Source organism: Tauraco erythrolophus, chromosome 7 (genome assembly GCF_009769465.1).
Source record: "Tauraco erythrolophus isolate bTauEry1 chromosome 7, bTauEry1.pri, whole genome shotgun sequence".
NCBI classification, from domain to species: Eukaryota; Metazoa; Chordata; class Aves; order Musophagiformes; family Musophagidae; genus Tauraco; species Tauraco erythrolophus.
The window spans coordinates 26394376-26415919 of record NC_141471.1 but is presented as its reverse complement, the minus strand read 5'-3'; the positions used below and the strand labels follow the sequence as shown (position 1 = coordinate 26415919).

Genomic DNA, 21544 nt, shown 5'->3' with positions numbered 1-21544 from the left:
GCTTATTGGCCTAACTCGGTCACTTGCCACCACCAAGGTGGCCCAGCCCTGCCTCTGCAGGTTCCCTCCGCACAAGCCTGTGACCCAAACACGGTATATCCCAGTACATGTAAGGAATCTCAGGGAGCACGCCTTTCCCAGCTGGCCGTAAGGGATGGTTGGTCCTTGTTCCTTTCAAAACTCTTACTATCCCAAAGTATGAGCTCTTACGAGTCAGTATGTTGCTTATTTAATGTTTCTGGGTTCTACTGTAAAGCAAATCAATAGATGTTTCTACTGGGATATTACTGTTCAAGTACCACCATTAAATCATCTAACTAATGGATTTGTCTTAACTGAAGATTAAAATGTGCATGCTATTATTTATGTTGGGTGTTTTTAATATGTTTTTAGGTAGTCTGATCCCAGCAAAAACACTGGCTTAAGAGCATGAGAATCTGAAGACCTCTGTCTCTTCTAGAAGAGGTGAAGAAGCTAGAAACAGTAACGATAAAAATGTTTGTTTGTGGAGGGACTAATCTGCAAAAAGCATGTGCTTACTGATGATACAGAATGAAAATGAGTTCATTTGCAAATGAAGAAATTGATCAGCTGGAAGATGCTAACGGCCAGACATGACCTTCTTTCTCAGAGCTGATATGTGAAGTGATTTAGCCTTCGGTGGTTTTCCCTATAATTTTCATAAAATTTTATGATCGTAGGAATTGTCACTTTAGGTTAAACAGAAAGATAAGCGAAGTTTTATCTTGAATCTTAAAACTACTGTCCACTTTTTGCAAAAGCTGAAAACATATTGCTTTTAGAAACTCTGTGTTTGAATGAATTCTGCACCAGTTTGCAGCCCTACTGGAGTAAAACTAAGTAAATGAATCCATATTATAGTTTATTTTTATCAGCTTTGTTACATGGGCCATGGGCAAGACTCTGTTCTACTTCCTATTAGGGGCAGGGAGAAGGAAAATCGGGTATTTTCTTGAAATCCCTGTGGAACCCATAGAAATGCAGTACTTTGTCATAGCACATTTTATAAATTACAGCATTTGTTGCTTTAGAATGGCTTTTTTTTTCAATTTCATGTATTTTTCAGAGTCTTGAAATCCTTTGGCCTTTTGCCTGGCTTGCAAAAGGGGGAAGATGATTGCAAAGTGGAAAAAAAAAAAAAGGTTATTTTTGTTTTAAAAGTGGGTTAGAGAACAAGATTATTTGTATTAAATCTGTGTGATGTAGGATTTTCCCCTTTCATGAAAAGGAAGCAGAATTATCGCAGCCATTGCTATTTCTCCAGCTAAAGAATAATAAATAAACAACGCAGAGAATCAGTGGATATAATAACTGCATCGTAAATTTTAGCATGCTGTTGGATTTATTTATTTTTTCTTTTTTTTCAACTGAACCTTTATTTCCTGTTTATTCATTGTTTCCAGGGATAAAATAAGGAGGAGAGATGGGAAACCCAGAAAACATTGGAGATGTGTATGTTGCTGTGATTCGTCCAAAAAATACTGCTAGCCTGAATTCTCGGGAATATCGAGCCAAATCCTATGAAGTAAAACTATTTTTTTTTATTTATTAATAATTCTAAAAATAATAAGTCATAGTAAATATATAGTAATATAGCAGAAGAGAAAATATGACGAAAACATTGCTTAAATAATGTCTGTGTATGTCATGTATCTACTCTGCATACCCTTATGGCATTTAAACACTTTACAGTTTTGTAGTGTCTGTGTGTTTCATGTCATTTCAGGGGCTTTTGCCCTGCAGGCTGCGCAGTACAAGAGTGCAGCCTTCTCTTATTCTCTTCAACCTTACTGTTATGGAGGTCATTTTGACTTCATTATCCTGCTCCTCCATATTCAATACTTCCTGAATTTTGTTAATGCTTTTACACTGGTATAATCAATACAAAGATCACACCACCACCCCCCCCCCCCCCCCCCCAAAAAAAAAAAAAACAACAAAAAAACCCAAACAACAAACCACAAGTGTTCTGTACTTATTTCAGTTGTGCTTAAACTCCTTTGGTTTCATTATTGTTTGAAAGATTCTGTTGCTTGAAGTTCCCATTGAAGGTCAGAAAAAAAAAAGAAAGAAAGTTTTGTTGGAAACTAAACTGCAGGGAGGCACTGAGATAACCCAGAGCATCTTGGATTATGTGTTGGAAGCCACCAAACCAATTTCACCAGCGAATCAGGGTATTAAAGGTAAAAACATTTTAATCTGATTTATGTTTGATAGCTCTATAGAAATATTTTAAAAATTGAATGGGCATGGAAATGTTATGTAAAGGCATGAAATTAGTTTAAAAAAAGAAAGTATGTTTTGGCATTTGTGAAAAAAACTTAAGCCAACTATACAGCTAAAACCTTTAATTTACCTTTATTTCCCTTTACCTTCCTGTCTACGCTACTTCTTGACCTCAGACTGAGATTTACAGCTAAACTTCTGGTAAACCAGGTTGAAATGGCTTTTTTATCCTGAATTTCAGCTAAAACTAGTGAATTGATGGCTTCTAAAGCTGGCATAGTTCAGTAGACAGTATCTATATGAAAATGTTTCTGGCATAACTGTATCACTTGCAGATATAATTTGACTAGTACACTTTCTTTTTCGTTGTTGTTGCGTAGCCAGTCTAGCAAACAACCTCACACTTGTGTGGACAAAAATTGTTTTAGCCAGCATGTTTCATTTCCAGGTTGGTATAAACTATACTGACTAAAGCACTTTTTTTGCTGCGTGCCTCATCTCTGCTTTGTAAGTAAGGTTACACTGGGAAGGTTATCAGTGCAGACAGGACAATGCAGCGCTAACAATTTAGAAAAGGAATAGCTGGTTGCATGGTAAAATGTTGTGAGTCGCAGTAACTGGAGTTGGATGAGCTTAACAAAGCTAGCTGAGCAGCAAACGTGGAATAACATAATAGCCTTAATACACATTGAAGAATGCCTAGTACAAACAAAAACTGTGTTTCTTACACAGTTCAGAGAGTTTTAGTTTGACTCATATCGATAGAGGGCCCAAGCATTAATATGCACAGCTTAGTGTGGCCACTGCTAAAATATGCAGTTGAGGTCAGAAAAGCAAACAAAATGCTAAATTCTGTAAGGGTGGAAGGAAGGGTAACATGGAAAATACTGCCCTACCACTACATGAACAAAGCATTCACCCTAACGTGGAATATAGCATGCAGCCCCGTGCTTTCCCATTTTGAAAAGAATCTTGTTTAACGGTGGTTTGGGGGGTGAACGCTATGAAAAATCAGGAGTATAGAAAAGTTGCTATGAAAAAAGGTGCACCGTCACGTCATTTTTCATGTTAATGGGTGTATACATATTTTTTCATATGTATTTAGATTTTCTTAGCTTGCTTTAGATTATAGCTCATAATAATCATAATTTTTTCTTCATAGAAATTAGGAAGATCAAGTCTGGTAAGCTTTGAGATAGCCAGCTCTAGATTTTTTCGTTGTTGTTGTTGTTTTGTTGGCTAATTAATTATTTTGGGCTTTTTTAATACTGTGCTAGGAAAGCGCGTAGTGCTAATGAAGAAGTTCCCTCTTGACGGAGAGAAGGCAGGCCAGGAGGCATCACTTTACGTTGTTCCAACTGTTGTGAAAGGTAATGTTGAACATAATTTCTGAAGTTGCACCCATTTTAGCAGAAGTTCAGTTGAGGGTTTATTAAGACTTTTTATGGGTATGCTATATGGCTTTTTCTGTATTTAGACATTAGAAGCTACATTCAGATGGAAACCTCTCTCTGAATACTTTAAAACTTGAAAAAGTTACTTAAAATTAAGGAAGAAAACTTAGTTTTAACGTATTGCCTTCATTTCTGTAACGATAGCACACTTCTGGTTTAAACTGTATGTATTGGTTTCATTATATTTCAAAACATACGCGCTAACTTGTATAGAATTTACTGAATACAAGTGTAAATAAGACATCCTATGCGTTCAGTGTTGTCTACTCAAAGAATGCTTACTGAAGTCTGCTAATGGTTTTGTTTGAATAAGGACTGGTGAATAAAGTCTTTAAAAGGCAAAGTAAATTGCTTGTCAGGAAAGTATTTTTTAAAAAAGCCTAAAGTAATGTCTTTGTGCTTTTGGGAAAGCTCCTTCATTTTCACCTTAGTGAGAGACCTTAAGGATAAAAAATATCAAATAAAAGCCATTATGGAGTTACCAGTAGCAATAAATACCTCTTCTAGTCCTAAGTCATATTCTTTTTTTCTGGCAATAGTATACATTTAATATTAATTGCTCAGATGAAGCTGATCACACTGATAGAATAGTGATGAACACTTTAAGGTTTTTAAGGCTACCCTGTTGAGTTGTGAATTGTTATGTAAGGATTGTGTGTAATTTCTGTCAATTAGAATTTTGAAACAAAATTAGTTACTCTAGTCTAAAGTTACATTATGCACTCAATTAGTTGGGAATGTGTAACTACAGAAGATGCAGAAGGGAAAATAAGATTCTCCTTCTCAGCGATGTGTCTTCAGAGTATGTTTCCTTTTCAGATAATACAAAATATGCATACAGTCCTGGATGCCCTGTGTTCTACTGTTTACAAGACATCATGAGGGTCTGCAGTGAATCCAGCACACATTTTGCTACGCTTACTGCAAGAATGTTAATTGCCTTGGATAAGTAAGAAATGCCATCATTGAAAATACATTAAAATAGAAGTTAAACAAGAAAATTTGTAGATGTAGCACATAGTTTTTATAGCATTCTTCTGAATAAGAAGGAAATGATTGTGATATCATGTTATTTTCTTCATGTTTATCAGAAACTGAAACCTTGACAACTTATTTCTAAATCTTTTTAAAAAACATCTTTTGCAAACTGAAAAATGGTGTGCTTACAAGTAGCTTTTCAGAAGTTCTTGCTCACAGTGAAGATTTTGTAAAATCATATAAAATACTAATGATTAATCTTGTATAAGTGACATAATTGCCATCTGTAAGAGTATTTGCCAGACTGTAGTAAAAATATCCTGTTAATTGTACACCTTTATGATTTGCATTTAAATTAAGCCCCGTGTACAAAGGGAGTGCATATTCCCCAGCCATACAAATTTATCTGCAGTAGAGAATTTACTTTCAGAAAGGTGATTAGTTGTTTAACCAAATGTATAGTAATTTGAAAATTGAGTATGTGAGCATTTTTTGGTCTTTTTTATGTAATCTTAACAAAGAAATACCAGACCTACTTATGTATGAACTTCTTTGCATTAATGAAGTTAGGTGAAACTCTTGGCTAACATGAAAAATTGTAAGTTACAGGCTATTACCAAAAAAGATTCCGTCTGTAAGGGTTTTACGGTTTATTAGCAGAGTCATAATATTTCCAAGTATACTGTTGTGCCAGTTGTTATATTTATTTGCTACTTAATGAGTGCCTTCAGACTCTAAGCTCTGCCTAAGATGTTTTACCAGCCTTACAGTTGTGAGAGAAACCTTGGAAGTACAGTAGAAAATAGTTTATATTGATTATTCTTTATATATATAATCCGAAGCAACGCTTTTCAAAGGTTCAAACTACCATAACTAATTTATCTGCCAACTGTTTACAGAAAATGCCTGAAAATACCTCAGAGAGGCAAGAGTTGTAGCCTCATCATAGCACGATGATCGCAATTTTACAGTTCTCCTTCCCAGCAGGGCTATGAGTAAGTGAAGAGAAAATGGCTTTTACAGCACCTGATAGCTTGGATCCGGGACTTAAAAAATCCAGGCCTAAGCATATGCGTTGAACTGCAGGCCACATTCTGCCATCCTTACACATGGTTCTGGGACAGACAAGGTCCAAGCAGTCTGTCAGTGGATCTGTCATTTCAAAGCATGTACTTACCTTTCTTCTCTATTTCCAGCGTAAATCACTAAATGGAATGTATTGTATTCCAGTAAAGTTCATGTTTACCTCAAGCTTGTGAGAAAATATGGGCAGAAACCTTAAATACAAACCTGGCTTTAGACTCTTAGTTAAAATGTGCCTCGTTCAACATAACACTAAAATAATTTAGTAATTCAGTGAAAATATATTTATCCAAAAATCCTGAGCCCTGTGTTACATTACATATGTGGCAGGCAAAAATGCAGCAGGTCCACAGTTCAGAGGTTCCCCTCTAGCTCACAGTAAGAGGGCTCTAAAGCCCTCCTATACTGTCAGTAGGAGTGCACTTACAAGAGAAACAACCTTAGCACAGCTTTGTGAAAAGGTGGGTGGTAGCCTGTGTGAAAGAGTCTTGGCAGTTTAGAAACTACCAAAGGACCTTCTGAATTTTCATCATCTCTCCCTAATGAAACACGTGAGTCAGAAGGCTGAAGTCAGCACAGGTGTTGAAACTTCAGCTCACCCTTAAACAAACTGCTTTAAGTTTCAAAATTTGTATGTTGAGAGTAGTAATGCTGGTAAACTGAAAGTAAATGAAGTGGTGACATGTTGGTGTGGTTAGGTGTTCTGGCTATATAACCAGTGTTACTCCTACTTAGCTTTTAATTTCCTTTTCTTTGAGAGTTTGCATCTACAGGAAATGTGTTTGAGGAAATACATTTGCTTAACTATATTTGGTTAAAAAACTTCATGTTTGGAAATTGATTTATTGCTATAAAACTGGCTGTGCAATTAATTTTATTTTTTTAATTAAAATGTGTGGTTATCGTACATGCAACCCTTAATCAAACAAAATACTGGATGAGCATGACCAAAATAGTCGTTTTCTACCTGAAAATGAATTACTTGCCCATTGTCTCCTGCAGGTGGTTGGATGAACGGCACACCCAGTCTCACTCCATCCCAGCTTTATTCAGACCATCTCCTCTTGAGAGGATTAAAACAAATGTGATAAACCCTGCCTATGCTATAGAACCTGGTCAAACGGAGAGCTCGTTACACATGGGCTATACTGCCCTAGAAATAAAGAGTAAAATGCTGGCATTGGAGAAAGCGGATATGTGTATCTATAATCCTTTGTTTGGATCTGACCTTCAGTATACCAATAGGGTAAGAACTATATTTTCGTTTTGTATTTGTGAAACATACATACGTTTTCAATTTGCAGTTCATTCATTTATTTGAGTGTGTGCTTTGTGTTTAATATAATCAGGTTTCTTTTTTGCACACTTAACTGCTAAATGTTTTTTCAAATCCTTACATTTGAACATCATTCTCTTTAATTATAAAATGTTACTGTCATAACTTTGGTTTTAAGAGAATACCTGGCCTGGATAGGGGACTGTTTAGTCCAATCTCAGTAAGATATTTTTTTCAGTTGTGTTTAAATTATGCCTTTGCAGGTTGACAAAGTGGTAATAAATCCATACTTTGGCCTTGGAGCCCCAGACTACTCAAAGATTCAGATTCCTAAAAGAGAAAAGTGGCAACGTAGCATGAGCAGCGTCACAGAGGACAAGTATTATGTTACATTCCTTTTCGTTAACGGATGATTTTGTTTTGTTATGTTACAGTAGTACTTGGTAGACTTGGTCAGAATGAGATTCCTGTTATTTTAGGACTTAATTGTATAAATACATGTTTTTTAAAAAACGTATATTTGAGGTCTCTAAGTACTGAAATATGACAGTTAAAGGACGGATCAAGAAAGGTTTACATTATAAATATTAGGGAAGCATTTCTTAGCATGATGAGTACAGCTGTGGCTTGACTACTGCATGACTAAAATACTAGTTGTATGAATACTAGCACATTTTAGCTGCATGAGCTTCGTTTTTATTCTTCATGTATATCTACAGTTAGTGCTAAGTTAGTGATTTAAAAAAAGTCAATGTTCTCAACTATTGAAATATTTCTGAACTGTGTTTTCCTCCTGTTTCTCCTCTTAATCCATAGGGAACACCAGTGGGTAGATGATTTCCCTCTTCACCGCAGTGCTTGCGAAGGCGACTCTGATTTACTAAGCCACCTTCTGGATAAAAAGTTTTCTGTTAATCAGTTAGATAGTGACCACTGGGCACCTATCCATTATGCATGCTGGTGAGTCAAACGAATATAGTTTTGCTTATCGAATGCATTCTCGCTATCATGATTCTTTAGTGCTAATCATTTATGTAATTTATTATACAGACTCAAAAATGAGAAATCGAAAAAAATCTAGATGTTTTACGCTTTACCTCTGATATATGTTAGTGTTAACCTTCTGAAGAGAAAGATTGCTTCAGGTTTTGAGGTAATTTCAATCCAAATAGTTTCAGAGGAGACCAGTTGTGGAGGTCGTATCATCAAACACTTATCTATTGCCTCTTACCTGTCCTGAAGCATCTGTTCTAATTTCTGTTGGAGACACTGAGTCTAGTTTTGTGTGGTAACTTTTACAGTCTTTGTTGGTTAAAGGCTGTGAGCAGTTTTACAGCACAGCAATAGCTGAGCTGAGAACGTGTTGGTGATGGTTAAGCTTTGAGTAGGAAGCTGGACTAGATGATCTACAGAGGTCAACTGTCTGACTATAATTCTGTGATGATTTAATCTGTAAGTGCTTGAGAGCTTTCCTCAGTTGTTGTAAAAATGCTTCATGCAATTTAGTCTTTATAATAGTGTCTGACGATATGAATAACATGAAAATCAAACTTAGTTATAAAAAACCCCCACACTTATTTGTTTTTTAGTGTTTGTCAGAAAGTTTGCATAAACAGTATACACAAGATTTACCAGTTATCAGCATGAGGCATAAGAGTCCTTGGGGTCCATCTGCATGACGATCAGAAGCTTTACTTTGATTCTCACACAGAATGCTATTTTTTCAAGAAAGGCTGAGCTCTGTTTTGCCATGAATGAATTGTTACAACTACCCAGACTTCGCTAGTTTAAAGCAAGGTTCTGTGTGTCTATAATGAATCCAACAAATGGTTACTAGGCCAATGGTTACCAAAGAAGTGCAAAACTGATACTAGTTTCTACAAACTTAATAACATTCTACTGCCTTTGGTGTCATTTTAAAGGTAAAAACTCTTGAGCATGGAAATACACTTTTCCATTAAAAAATATTTTATTTTACGTTTGTTGTGTCTGTCTGCTTTAAACCTGTCTGCAGGTATGGAAAAGTGGAAGCCACTCGAATGCTGTTGGAGAAAGGGAAATGCAATCCAAATCTTTTGAACGGCCAGCTTAGCTCTCCTCTTCATTTTGCTGCTGGAGGTGGCCATGCTGAAATAGTACAAATTCTACTAAATCATCCAGAAATTGACAGAGTAAGTTCTGCTTGTGTATAGAAATAGCAGTTCAAGCAACAGTTTCTAGCTTGTGTATGTGAAAATTTTGTGTCTGAATCACAATGCGTAAACACAATGATTCTGTTGAGATGACCAAAAATGGTTAAATGTTTTTCATTACCTCTACTTTTCCCGTTATGTATCAATTAAATGTTTGAACCCTAGGATCAAGATTTTAATTATCTCAAAAAATGTGTAAATGTTTACCTATCTCCAGTGAAAACAATGTATTATCAGTGTTTCTGTTTATGTTTGTAGCACATTACTGATCAACAAGGAAGATCTCCACTGAATGTCTGTGAAGAGAACAAACAAAATGAGTGGGAAGAAACTGCAAAACTGCTAAAGGAAGCCATAAATAAACCTGTATGAGTTTTATTTTCTGAATAGTTTTAAGTTTATATTTAGTTTACACATAATTTACATTTTATATTTACATTATTTACATTTACATATATTTACACATGATTTACATTAATTTACATTAAGTTTATATTTAATTTACATTTAATAGTTTAAGTTTATATTTAATTTACACATAAACTTGTAGAGGAGCTGGGCTCATTTATAGCTATTATTGGAAACGTGCAGTATACTCTAATTGTCATTGTAAATATTGACAGACTGATGTTTTGTCTCTTTAAATGTTTCTGCCTATATTTTTTGCTCAAGAAATACATGTAAGACTTTAAAATAGATGTTTTGATTTATTTGTAGTCTACTTTTGATCATACAACCGTTAGCTTGCTTTATGAATTGTCATATGTTGATAAACAGGAGCATTCAGCTGGCTAAATGTGGGCTTCTACGAAATCGGCTTTACATCCGTTAGTCTGTGTAGGCTTCCTTGGCAGTCAGTGGAGATCTAGCCAGGGTAGTAAACAAAATTTATGGTGTGATTCCTCTCATCCTGAAGTAGGTTTAAAATTAGTCAAATGATACAAACCCACTTGTTTCTTTTCTGTGACTTCAGATGCAACGTGTATCTCTGTGGGTAGGTGGCAGTAAACCTGTCAATTTTTCAAGATGTTTGAAATCCTCTTCATTTCACTCTAAATGAATGAATCTAACAAAATAATTAATGAAGGAATTGACCTCCTTTATTTTAAGGACCTTATTATGCAGTTGATCAAATGGCAGCTGCGTGTCTAATGACTCTAAAAGACTAATGCACACATTTTAAACACATTTTAAGTAGATTTCACAGCATAATAGGTGATAGTATGTTGTCAGTTATTGAATTAATACATTAAAATTAATTTTAAAAAGATAGAAATTACTGCAATAGGAGTCACAGTGACTACTGCAGCAAAAATAGACTGATGTTCTCCATTCCAGCCTCATTTTTAGTCAGTTGTTATTTTCTGAGGTGTTCATCTTTTTTTCCAGAAGTTTTTAGGATCATAGTTCTTGACAACTAAGTAGATTGAAGAAGGGAAATAACAAACTCCTGCAACTTTTTTATTCAAGCAGCTGAAACTTTCAGCTCGTTACAGAGATGAAAACAAGATGTTTCATTGATTTATGACTTGTGTGTGAATGCTTTAAGCACCTGATTTACGTTTAAGTACATCTTTCAGGAGGCATACTCTGGGCCTACATGCAATTCAGTGAAAGCTATGGGACTTCTGAAGGGGAAGATGGTGTATGATTAGTAATATTATAGAAGTGCTAAAAGATTTTAGTGAGATTGTATTCTTATTGTACTGGGATCTGTGTAAAAGCTGATGCTTCCCTCTGAAAAATCAGTCTTTTTAGTATAGACTAATGAGGGGAATAATTCATAACCTGCCAGTAATAATGAGGTGAACGTTTCAGGATATGCAAGGCAGCTGAGCCCAAATCCCTCAGGGAACTTTTCAACGCCTACTTGCCTTTGAGTTCAACAGAAGCAAAGTCCTCAAAATACAGTAAGATCTTTCTTGGTAGTTATTCTGGTAGAAAGCACAGTATAAGAACTTGCACAGGACATGAATCAAGCAGTTTTGATAAATAGTAAATATGCAGGAGTTGTGCAATGTTCTTCTTCTCAACATTATAGATGTTGCTGAGTTATGATAAAATTGTTCTCCTTTTCAGAAACACCAACAGAAAGGATTTTAACAAGTTCTTTGTTTAATATGTTTAAATTTTTATGTAGTATGAAAAGGCACGAATTTATCGTATGGATGGGTCATATCGCTCGGTTGAACTGAAACATGGAAACAATACTACTGTACAGCAGATAATGGAGGGAATGCGTTTGTCTCAAGAAACTCAGCAATACTTCACTATCTGGATCTGTTCTGAGAACCTCAGTAAGTAACAGGGAAGATTGTTATACTTGAGAGGTTGTCATAGTTTTTTTTATTTCTGCTTGCTTTTAGAAAAAAAAATAGGAAAATAGGAAATACGTTCTCTGACAGTTCTGTATTATCCTCTTTCTGTCAACTTTTAATGCCATCCTTCAGGAGTTAATTTGTATCTAGAGTGTCTGTTAATACACTGTGCCTCTGCCAAAGACTCTAATTCCTGTAGATCTCATTCTTTGTATATTTTGCACAGGGAGTGAAACCACTAGATGAACTCCCAGCCTTTACACCCTGATGTCTCCAAACTGCGCTTTCAGAGCTATAGCGAGCTTCTCCATTTTAGCCATCGTTTTGGGTACCACCATTAGGTCTGACTCTGTATCACTGTGGCATCTAGAATGTATTTCAACTGGAAAGATGAGGCTAGTCCAGATCACCTTTCTGTTATAAGGCACCCTGGCTGTCTTAGTCCTTACTGTTAACTTACCCTGATTGTACATAGCTATGGGACACATTACAATGTATTTGCAAAGCACAATTCAGATCTGGTAGGATACTGTGTTGAAAGTACCGTTAACACAGAAGCTTTGCATTTAAACTTTTATTTACTGTCAGCCTTCCACTACAGTGGCATTGTTACTTTTTTTTTTTAATCTATATTGCAGGAAATCTTTTCTTCATTCTTTTTGAATCTTTTTCTCCCAATGTCATGCCGTTTGCCGTTTTGCTTTGCTGTATGTCACATGACTACTGTAACCCTCAGTTAAACATAGATGTTACTGTCTGGAAGAGAAGGAAGTGTTTGAGTGTTGAAGTCTTGCTGCTTGTGCTTTTTCTAAATATATGTCATGTTTTACTCAAATCATTGAAGTATTACCCTTGTATTTGATGGGAAGAGCTCACTCATACATTGTTTAAAACCAAGTAGTTCTCTAGATAATTAGCCCAAGTTTGAAAATGAGTTAGCTTCTGATTTAGGACTTCAAACAACTAATGAACAAGTTTCATTATAAAATGTATTGCTTGCAGTTTCTGTACAACTGTAAAGACCATAGTTTTCTTGTTTGTAGGATGAATAATGGTCTGTGTTTGAATGTAAGGTGGGTAAGCTGAGTGAACAGATTATTCTCAGTGAAAAGACGTTGCACTATAACATATCCTTTGAAGTTTTACATACTATGTGGAGTGTCACAGTGTAAAAGCCAGAGCAGTGAGGATGAGGCAGATACAGCCTTCTAGTTCCTCACTACTTGAAAACAGACAAGCGGTAATCACAAAGAGAGGCAGGGTAGGTGCATGAGCGTAACTGAAGCCATGGACTGTAGTACAGAGTAGGATTGCAGTCGGAAGTATTGATTCTGTATTGATTTCTCAGCTCTCATGTACACAGGAGAACATGAAACATTGAATGACTGTAGTGTGTTAAGAGTCAAGATGTTTTACACATAAAAAAGGAATGTCTGTTCTGAAAAGTTTATGGGTTTTATGTATCCAAAAATGGGACTTAATAGCTGCCTTCCAGTACCTGAAGGGAACTTACAGGAAGGCTGGGGAGGGACTTTTTACAAGAGTGTCCACTGATAGGACACGGGGAAATGGGTTTAAGTTGAAGGAGAACAGATTTAGATTAGATCTTAGGAAGAAATTCTTCAGTACGAGGGTGGTAAGACTTTAGAATAAATTGCCCAGAGAAGTTGTGGATGCCCCCTCCCTGGAGGTGTTCAAGGCCAGGTTGGACGGAGCCTTGAGTAGCCTGATCTAGTGGAGAGGCGTCCCTGCCCATGACAGGGAGGTTGGATTAGATGATCTCTAAGCTCCCTTCCAGCCTATGCCATTCTACGATTCTGTGATTTCTAAGAGCAGCTGTATCTGTGTTTTTCTGTCAAAAATAACATTTTCGAACTTTGTATTTCTCCCATAATTGAAACGACGGTCTATAATGTTTTATTATTGTGTTTGAAAGTCTGTCTTGGCATTCCATTACATTTTTAAATACAACCTCACTCTTGAGAAGCTGAAAATAACAAAATTTCATCACTAGTGCATTTAGTGAACTGATTCTGAGTGTTTTGTCAAGAAATACATATTTTCAAAACCTTTTATATGTAGCATTTTAGAAAATACTGGGAAAAATGTTTTTTAATGAGTCCTCACTTTCAGATACTCTGGTTTTCATACAGCATTTAATTGTGTGCGTGCACATGTGCATGCATATATGCATCTATGTGTATATTTCTGTTTGTTTATTTAGAAATAAAACCTGTTTTTTTTTCCAGGCCTCCAACTGAAGCCATATCACAAGCCGTTGCAGCATATTAGAGATTGGCCTGAAATATTCACTGAACTGACAAACTTGGATCCTCAAAGGGAAACTTCGCAGCTTTTTCTGAGAAGAGATGTGAGACTTCCACTGGAAATAGAAAAAAAGGTCTGCACTTGGAAGTGATAGCATGAAGTCATGGTCAGAATCAGAACACTTTGACCATCAACACTCTGTTTTTAATGACTGTAGTAATTTCCAAACTTATTTAAACTGGACCTCTCCTCTCCTTCTCTGTTCTGCAATAGTTTGAGTCTTCAGGTTCCTCCCTCCCTCTCTCATTTCTCACCTCCGAAACTGTTCATTTTATCATGTCTGTGTGCCTCAATCTTTATCTGTCTGTCATACAGCTAAAACAACCTGCCCAATTTTTTTTCTTTTCATTGTGCTGTGATTTTTCAAATATTTAATTGGCCAATTTAAAGGGGATTATTCAAACATATTATTCAAAATAAATTCATGTGGGAAAAACCCACAGATGTCAGTATTTCTGTGAACTTTTTGATTGGGCATGGTGTGCTAGTCACCTTTAATTTCTAAGTGTGTTAGATCAGTGAAGTCTTGAATTAATTCAATGAAAATGTGTCATTTTTTTCTATTACAAAGCTTTACTTAAAATGTACACTTCAATCAGGATCACACCTTTGTCTTCTGTCTCTGAATCAGAGAGAATTGTATTTATAGTTTCTAAGCTCATTTTGGTTTACAAAGAAATCATAGTATTTAAATCTTTTTAACAGATCGAGGATCCATTGGCTATTCTTATCCTTTTTGATGAAGCCAGATATAATTTACTGAAAGGTTTCTATACTTCACCTGATGCCAAGCTGATCACACTGGCAAGTCTGCTTCTACAAATTGTCTATGGAAATTATGAGAGCAAGAAACATAAACAGGGCTTTCTAAAGTAAGTATGCGTATTTAAAACTTAAAATTGTGGGTTTAGATTAAGTATTTTTAGATAGCACTTACTATGGAACTCTCAAATTTTTGGTATGGTATGTTTGTTAGTTTTCTCTCTCACTGAGCTCTAGTTCAGAGTAACCACATAAGCCTCGTAGCATTAATAGAAGCTGGACATGGTGTCTGAAAAGTATATTAATCTTAATTATTGCAGTCCCAGGCAGAAGGATAGAGGTTCTGTATTCTGTAAGTCTATGCTGAGATACAATAATACCAAAACAAGTAACAGTATTCATGTGAACGAAGGGTTTTGACAAGACTGGGACTTTGGACAATGCTGAAGAAACTGCTGACTGTGTCCAGTTAGACTAACTTCTGGGATTAGCTTTCCTCCCTCTTTTGAAGAGGACAGACCACACAGAAATATTACTTCTGTTCTCTCATTTGAATGTGAACTGCTATACTAACTTGGTCAGAGACATAGCACTAGTAGGTCTCTGCCAAATGGTGCTTTTCTCTCCCCTTCTCTCTGCTTGCCAGCACAACAGTAGCTGAGCTGAGCTCTTCTGGGATATGGCTTTTTCTTCCCATGTACGTTTCTACAGCAGTATGTGAGCACATCAGGATTCCAGTTCTGTACTGTGTGCACCTTCAGTCTGCCCCCTGCCATCTCCACCTCAATTCATTGATGTAACAGAAGCTGTGCTATTCTGGAACACTACTATACTTCTCATCTCATTCACAGCACCAACTGAGTTGTCCTGTCTTGCTTTTTTTTGGTTGTATTCTCCACCATTGGTAAATCAGGGTGCGTTTTCTGCTACATTTACACTGATCCAAGTGTGGGCTGCCTCTGAAAGGGCTGGCTGTACTGACTGCACTGGTTTGTTCCTTTCTCTTCCTTCTGTTAGGTATAGAGGCTGTACCATTACAGAGTAAGCCAGGTGAATGAGCTCAGTGACTGAAAAACTTTTGGGTGGGCTGTTCAGTAGGTTCAGCTGTTGGCCCATCTTGTCCTGCAGTTGCACAGTTGGCAGATCAAGCATAAGGAGAATTAGATTTGAGTGAGACTGCCCACCTGCAGGATTGTGCAGTTAAATGCAACTGGATTTAACACAAAACTACCCCCACTGAATCCCAGCAGCTGCAGGGCGTCATTCCTTTCCACACTGGTGCGGATGAGCAATATGACTATGAGTTGATTGTGCTCAAAGGAAGTGTTTGACCCTGTAGACAGGACTACTTCCAAAGATAGTTTGGGCCAGATAGAAGAGCCTTGAGGGCATTTGGGCATGCTTGCCATCCATATTCAAATGAAGGTGTTGAAAAATATCTCTGTTCTTCTTCAAATAGATGGAAATATTTATATTCCGAACTTTTTTGTGGTAGATATAAGTTTTTATCAAAAGACTGGTCATTTAAAAATTGTATCCAGGCTGTTGTTTGTATGAGAGTATCCTTGACCTTAAAGATCTGGATACGTGTCCTTTGCAAGGTTTTTGATCGGTAGATGACATGTGCGGTTACTGACAAACATAGTTTAAAAATGACTGAATAGTCTCAAAAACCTAGTGATGCAACCTAGATTAATTGTACATAAAAACAAGCTAGCAAAGGCTTCCTTTTACTGTTTGTTGTTTGGTTGTGGGTTTTTTAAAGGCACTTTATATAAATAGCTTTGCTTTCATATCACTTAGTGTCTAACTTTCATGTGGAACTTAATGGGCCAAGTCCTTGGTGGTGCTGAATACAATAGTGAAGGGAAAGGCACATATAAGTTGTCATCTCTTCTGAGTATTTAATATTCTGGTATAAATGACAGTTTGTATATCATTTTGGCTTCTAAACTGGTCTATAATGAAGTAAGTGTCGTGTTTTGCTAGCTTTTTCTCTCTGTGCCATGTCTGTGATGTATAACTCAAAGCTGGATCTCCATTAACTGAGAATTATGCCGTATCTTAGAAAGCCTTAGCTTACATTTCAGGAAAGCTGCTCACCTGATGAGGCAAGATAGAGTAGGAGCTGACTGTCTAGCTCAATATGTGACTTGAAGATACAAACTGGCAGACATTGTTCTTTCTCCTTACTTTGTTTAGTGAAGAAAACCTTTTTCTGCTTTGTTTTTCTCTTAGTGAAGAAAACCTTAAATCTATAGTACCAATCACTAAACTAAAAAGTAAAGCTCCTCATTGGACAAACAGGATACTTCATGAATACAAGGTGAGATAAATAATCACATAATAGAAAATCTTGTCTTAAACATGTTTTGGCTGTTTGGTTGTCAGTTAATGAACAAAAATACTGGAATATGAAGCTAGAAATGTGGATGTTCTGAATTTTTGGGATGGGTTGTTGGAATGCTGTTTTTCTTGTACGATTACAGTCGATCCGTTTGTTAGAAGTAAATGTAATTGTCATCTGATCATTTATCTTCAGTGTTACTGTGTATCGGGGATACTGCCAATTCAGGCGTACATGTAGAAAAATTTACTTTGACGTGTTTTCCCCTCTGCTTGTAGCGATGGATCCATAAAGTCTTTTTTGCCAGCTAACGTGTACATTAGGGATATGATAGTGCTGCTGATGCATGCGTGTGCACACACACAAACTCCTTGACTAGTCAGTTGAGCAAAATTTTTAAATGTGGACTTGGGCTGTTTCTGTAAGAGACATCTAAGTGAAGGGCTATGGATTCCAAACGGGGTCAGAGGAAACGGAAGATTAAATTCATGAACTTCATAAAAAATTGTAGAAAAAGTGAGGTGTGTTAGAGAACTGTACTGGCCAACATGCATCACTAAAGGTAGCTGACAGGAAGCACGGCAGAGAATGGAACCCAGGGAATGGTTCCAGGCCTTGCCCCTCTTTTGAGATGAGGTTACTCAACCATAAACTTTCTCTTGGTGCCTATGCCTTTTTTTTGTCAGAAACCAGCAGATCATTCCTGTTCTTCATAAAACGGATGATGGAGGGGATGATGATGGTTTTTCTAAGATGATGGTATAGCAGAGGGTATAGCAGAGTAGTCTCTACTCTTCCTTGCACCAGATAATCTAAGAATAAGCATAGCTTTCTTGACTTCTGCTCTTAGGTCATTATTTTGGGGTGTGGGGTATGGAGGAAGGGGAAAGGAGTTGCAATCTTTTGTTCTTAAGATATTAATATATTTTACATTTAAAAAATGGCTGTGTAGAATTCAGATAAGCCGTAACACAGGGTGTGGGTCCGAAGAGGTTGGTCCCATCCACCACACCCGCAGTCATGGCTCTCGAACTGTTGAAGAGTGGTGTTCTCTCTTGTGCCTGTGCCTTCTCATCTCATGCATTGCCCAGCCAAGTTTTTGTTTGTTACTTTACATCAGCCCGTTTTGAGGTGGGAGCATTCTAGCGACCCTTTGTTGTGACTGTTTCACTCTACTGAAGGGGAAGAAACAGAAGCCTGTCTCATTCTGAATGAGAGCTCAACTAAAGAAATCTGCACCTCTGTTTTGCTTAGAAAAAAAAAAAAATCCATGTTTTTTGGGAAGGGTTACTTGCTTATCTTGCCATGCCTCATGGGACTGGACCCCTTAAAGGAGGAAGAATGCTTAGTTTTAAGGATCATGGTGTGTTTATTGTCAAATGGGTGCATAGCTGCTTATCCCTGATGGGTCTGACATACTTCCGAGAGAGGAAAGCTTGTGGGACCTGCAGAGGTGAGGTGTCTGTGGCACATACAGGTATCTGATTTCTGCCTCGGTCTCTTTTGGCATTTGATCCTTTCTGTGACTCTAGGGTTTAATGTAAGTGTAGGAAGAGGGTTGCTGGAAAAGCAGTTTGAGAATACTAGTTTAGTGGGAATTCCACTGAATAGTGTTTTTTCTTCAAATAACCACAACTATTTGGGAAGACTTGTTGATTGCCATTGTTCCTTTGTTTCTAGAATCTCAGCACCAGTGAAGGTGTAAGTAAAGAGATGCATCACCTTCAGCGCATGTTCTTGCAGAATTGCTGGGAAATTCCTACTTACGGAGCAGCTTTTTTCACAGGACAGATATTCACCAAAGCAAGTTCAAGTAGCCATAAAGTCATCAAAGTGTATGTGGGAGTAAATGTAAAAGGTCTGCACCTCCTCAACATGGAAACAAAGGTCAGCTTAGGTGGACTGCCAATGATAACTATCAAGTTTAATTTCATTCTCTTAAATTCTTTGTGCTGATAGCAATTTCTATTAACTATTTGGTTAAACTTGACTGTGAAGATTTCAAAGATTTTAAGATCTTTGTAAGGCACTACTAATAGAAAGCTTTGTATTTTTCCACTTGACTACTTTATAAGCTACAACTAGATTGTGGAACATACTCTTCTAAGTCGGAATCCTGTCTAAGGAAAGTTCAGTTTGTAAGTATGGAGAATATTTTCAGAGTGACAGTTTCCTACGTTTCATTGTAGGCTTTACTCCTCAGCCTAAAGTATGGCTGCTTTATGTGGCAGTTGGGAGATGGAGATACATGTTTTCAAATCCACAGTCTGGAAAACAAAATGAGCTTTATTGTGCATACCAAACAGGTAAGCATTATTGTTTTTCATCCTTTATGTTCAATTTTTTTTCCTCTTTTTTTCTCTTCTCTCTTGAGATTTGACCACCCTTGTACAATGTAAAAGAAGACCAAGCCAAGCCCCCACAAAAATGATCTTAAAACTTTCGTTTTAGTATTTGAGAGTGTTTGGTTGTTTTCCTAGCATATGAAGCCTTTAGGGTTCAAAATACATAAAATACATCTGTAATAATTAGGGTAAAGTGTTTGGGTTTGTCTTTAAATGGAAACTGTCTGTTGTACGTGCCCTACCCCTCAGACTCTACGGACAGTTCCAAATATGATGAGAAGCACAGAGTTAGAGCTGGTAACTTTGCTGTCAAAACTTGTGGAGTTTGGATAAAACTGATGATCTGCGAAGGCAGTGTTATAAAGCAACTTCTCTGCAGTTGCTACCAGCAGCTTTTGATAGTGTTTATGGATGGCTGATGGAACATGCTCGTTTTACCCGTAGTCTGCATCAGTGGTAATACACCATGTTAAAATGTGTTGTGACGGAATTACAGCTTTGAGGATCTTGCATACTTTAGCTGTAGTTGCTTTTGATTCTTGTATGTTAAGGTGGTTATAGAGGAAGTGATTGAACATTTTGTGATAGCTGAGAAAAATCTAGCTTTTATTTTCCTTATTTCTAAAATGATGCAATTCTAACTTATTTTTTATCTACTTGGCATTTGTCATGTACTTAAGTTAACTGTGTCATAGTTCCGAAATGCTGATAGAATTTCAATGCATACCTTTATATAGGCAGCTCTTGTCGTGAAACTTCTGATGAAATTAAATGGCCAGTTAATGCCAAGTGAAAGAAATGAGTGATGGAAACGAACAGTAGTTACAAAACAGCATCATATGCCGAAGCAAAAAACAACTTATTTCTCATCATAACAGAAGACTTCCATGTACATTAATTTTACACAACGGAAAAGTCAATTTGTACATTTTTTTAACTTTGTACAGAAGCTGCATGGTTTATTTTTTTAAAAAGTATACAACATATCTATTATTTTTATATATATTTTTGTGTTTCATATATAAGCTATTGTAGGGCTTGAGCTTAATCAATAAAGCTAATGAAACATAAATGGTTTACTGAGTTGGATGAGCATGAATCAAGTAAGGCTTTTGTTCCCAGAGGACTGTGGGACCACCAGTGCCATTACGCAAGTCTCAGTTAACCTATTCACTTTTCATGTCATTCTGTGGAACATCAAGGAGATTGTATATGTTACAGTATTTTGTAGACACACTTTATTTTTAAGATATTGGTGATAAGTATGCTTAGGAGACCAGTTAGACCTTCGAGCAACTATGTTTGATAAAACTCTTGGGTGTTTTTTGGTTTCTGACAAACGTTAGAGCTGGCTTTATTTTTACTCTTAACTTTTTCATACTTTGTATTCATATTTATTCTAAAATATTGCATGAGGATGTCAAAAGGGAAATACTTTAAATCACTCAAAAGCCATATTAAATGTTTAGCATGCTTGTTTTGGGGAAAAAACAGGATTTTTACTTTTGCTGTGCAATATAAAATGTGTATATGGAGGAGGGGAGATAGAGATTTACAAATGAATCTTACTCAGAGGACTTCAGAAAGTTTAGTAACTCTTACCCTGGATTGCAACACATCTGCAGTAAAGAAAACTCATATAGGAGGTACCAAGTTATTTCTGTTTAAACTAATTTTCCTACTGATTTCTTACTTCAGTTTCTTGAGGCTACAAGCAATGCAGGATGCAGGAATAAAGATTTGTGTTGCAAGAAAGTCGGATATAGTTTGTAAGCATTCTGCCTACTCTTTGCAGAGTCAGGTTTGGGTCTCAGCAAGTTAAGCCTCAAGTGTAAGGCAGGACCCTATGCAGTCTGAAACATAGCCTTGTATGTTAAAATAGTATCTGTAACACAAACCTTTAAAATTTCTGGTTGTATTTCAGGGTTTTAAGTGCACTTGACTATTTCTTCCGTGTAAACTGCATGCTAAACCAGTGTGCAATATTTTGTAAAAAGTTTTTAAAAAAATAAAAATCAGCGCTTGCCTCTAAGTTTTCAAATAAAAGTTAAAATGAATGTTAGGAACTGTACCATTGTGTACTAACTTTACTCATACCTTACTACTGATAAGTGCAGTTTAAGAAATTAAAGTAGTAAGCAGTTAAAAAAAGGGAACAGGAGACTTTTATATTTTGTAATCTTCTTAGTAAGCTATACTTTTCTACTTAAACTT

The 21544-nt window shown here is 36.5% G+C and overlaps 1 protein-coding gene across 3 annotated transcripts; it reads left to right on the top strand.

Moving 5' to 3' along the window:
• Window positions 1–1434: 1434 nt before the first annotated feature.
• Window positions 1435–20313, top strand: KRIT1 (KRIT1 ankyrin repeat containing). Of its 3 annotated transcripts, none has more exons than XM_009980442.2 (16): window positions 1435–1546; window positions 2045–2204; window positions 3525–3617; window positions 4521–4650; window positions 6765–7008; window positions 7302–7417; window positions 7855–7998; window positions 9053–9209; window positions 9489–9596; window positions 11371–11527; window positions 13798–13949; window positions 14582–14748; window positions 16877–16964; window positions 18666–18872; window positions 19175–19291; window positions 20068–20313. In XM_009980442.2, the coding sequence occupies exons 1-16, from the start codon at window positions 1445–1447 to the stop codon at window positions 20134–20136; spliced, it is 2211 nt and encodes a 736-aa protein (XP_009978744.1). In that variant the 5' UTR covers window positions 1435–1444; the 3' UTR covers window positions 20137–20313. The 3 variants fall into 3 exon arrangements, with proteins under 3 accessions (XP_009978744.1, XP_086470434.1, XP_086470435.1); XM_086614308.1 differs by having other exon boundaries at window positions 4503–4650; XM_086614309.1 differs by lacking the exon at window positions 18666–18872.
• The last annotated feature ends 1231 nt before the right edge of the window (window positions 20314–21544 follow it).

Bases quoted from the DNA above. Each gene is read 5' to 3' on its own strand.
- KRIT1 (XM_086614308.1), top strand. From the start codon at position 1,445: ATGGGAAACCCAGAAAACATTGGAGATGTGTATGTTGCTGTGATTCGT. The intron at 7,009-7,301 runs GTAAGAACTATA...ATGCCTTTGCAG, and splicing joins ACCTTCAGTATACCAATAGG to GTTGACAAAGTGGTAATAAA. The intron at 19,292-20,067 runs GTAAGCATTATT...ACCTTTATATAG, and splicing joins TTATTGTGCATACCAAACAG to GCAGCTCTTGTCGTGAAACT.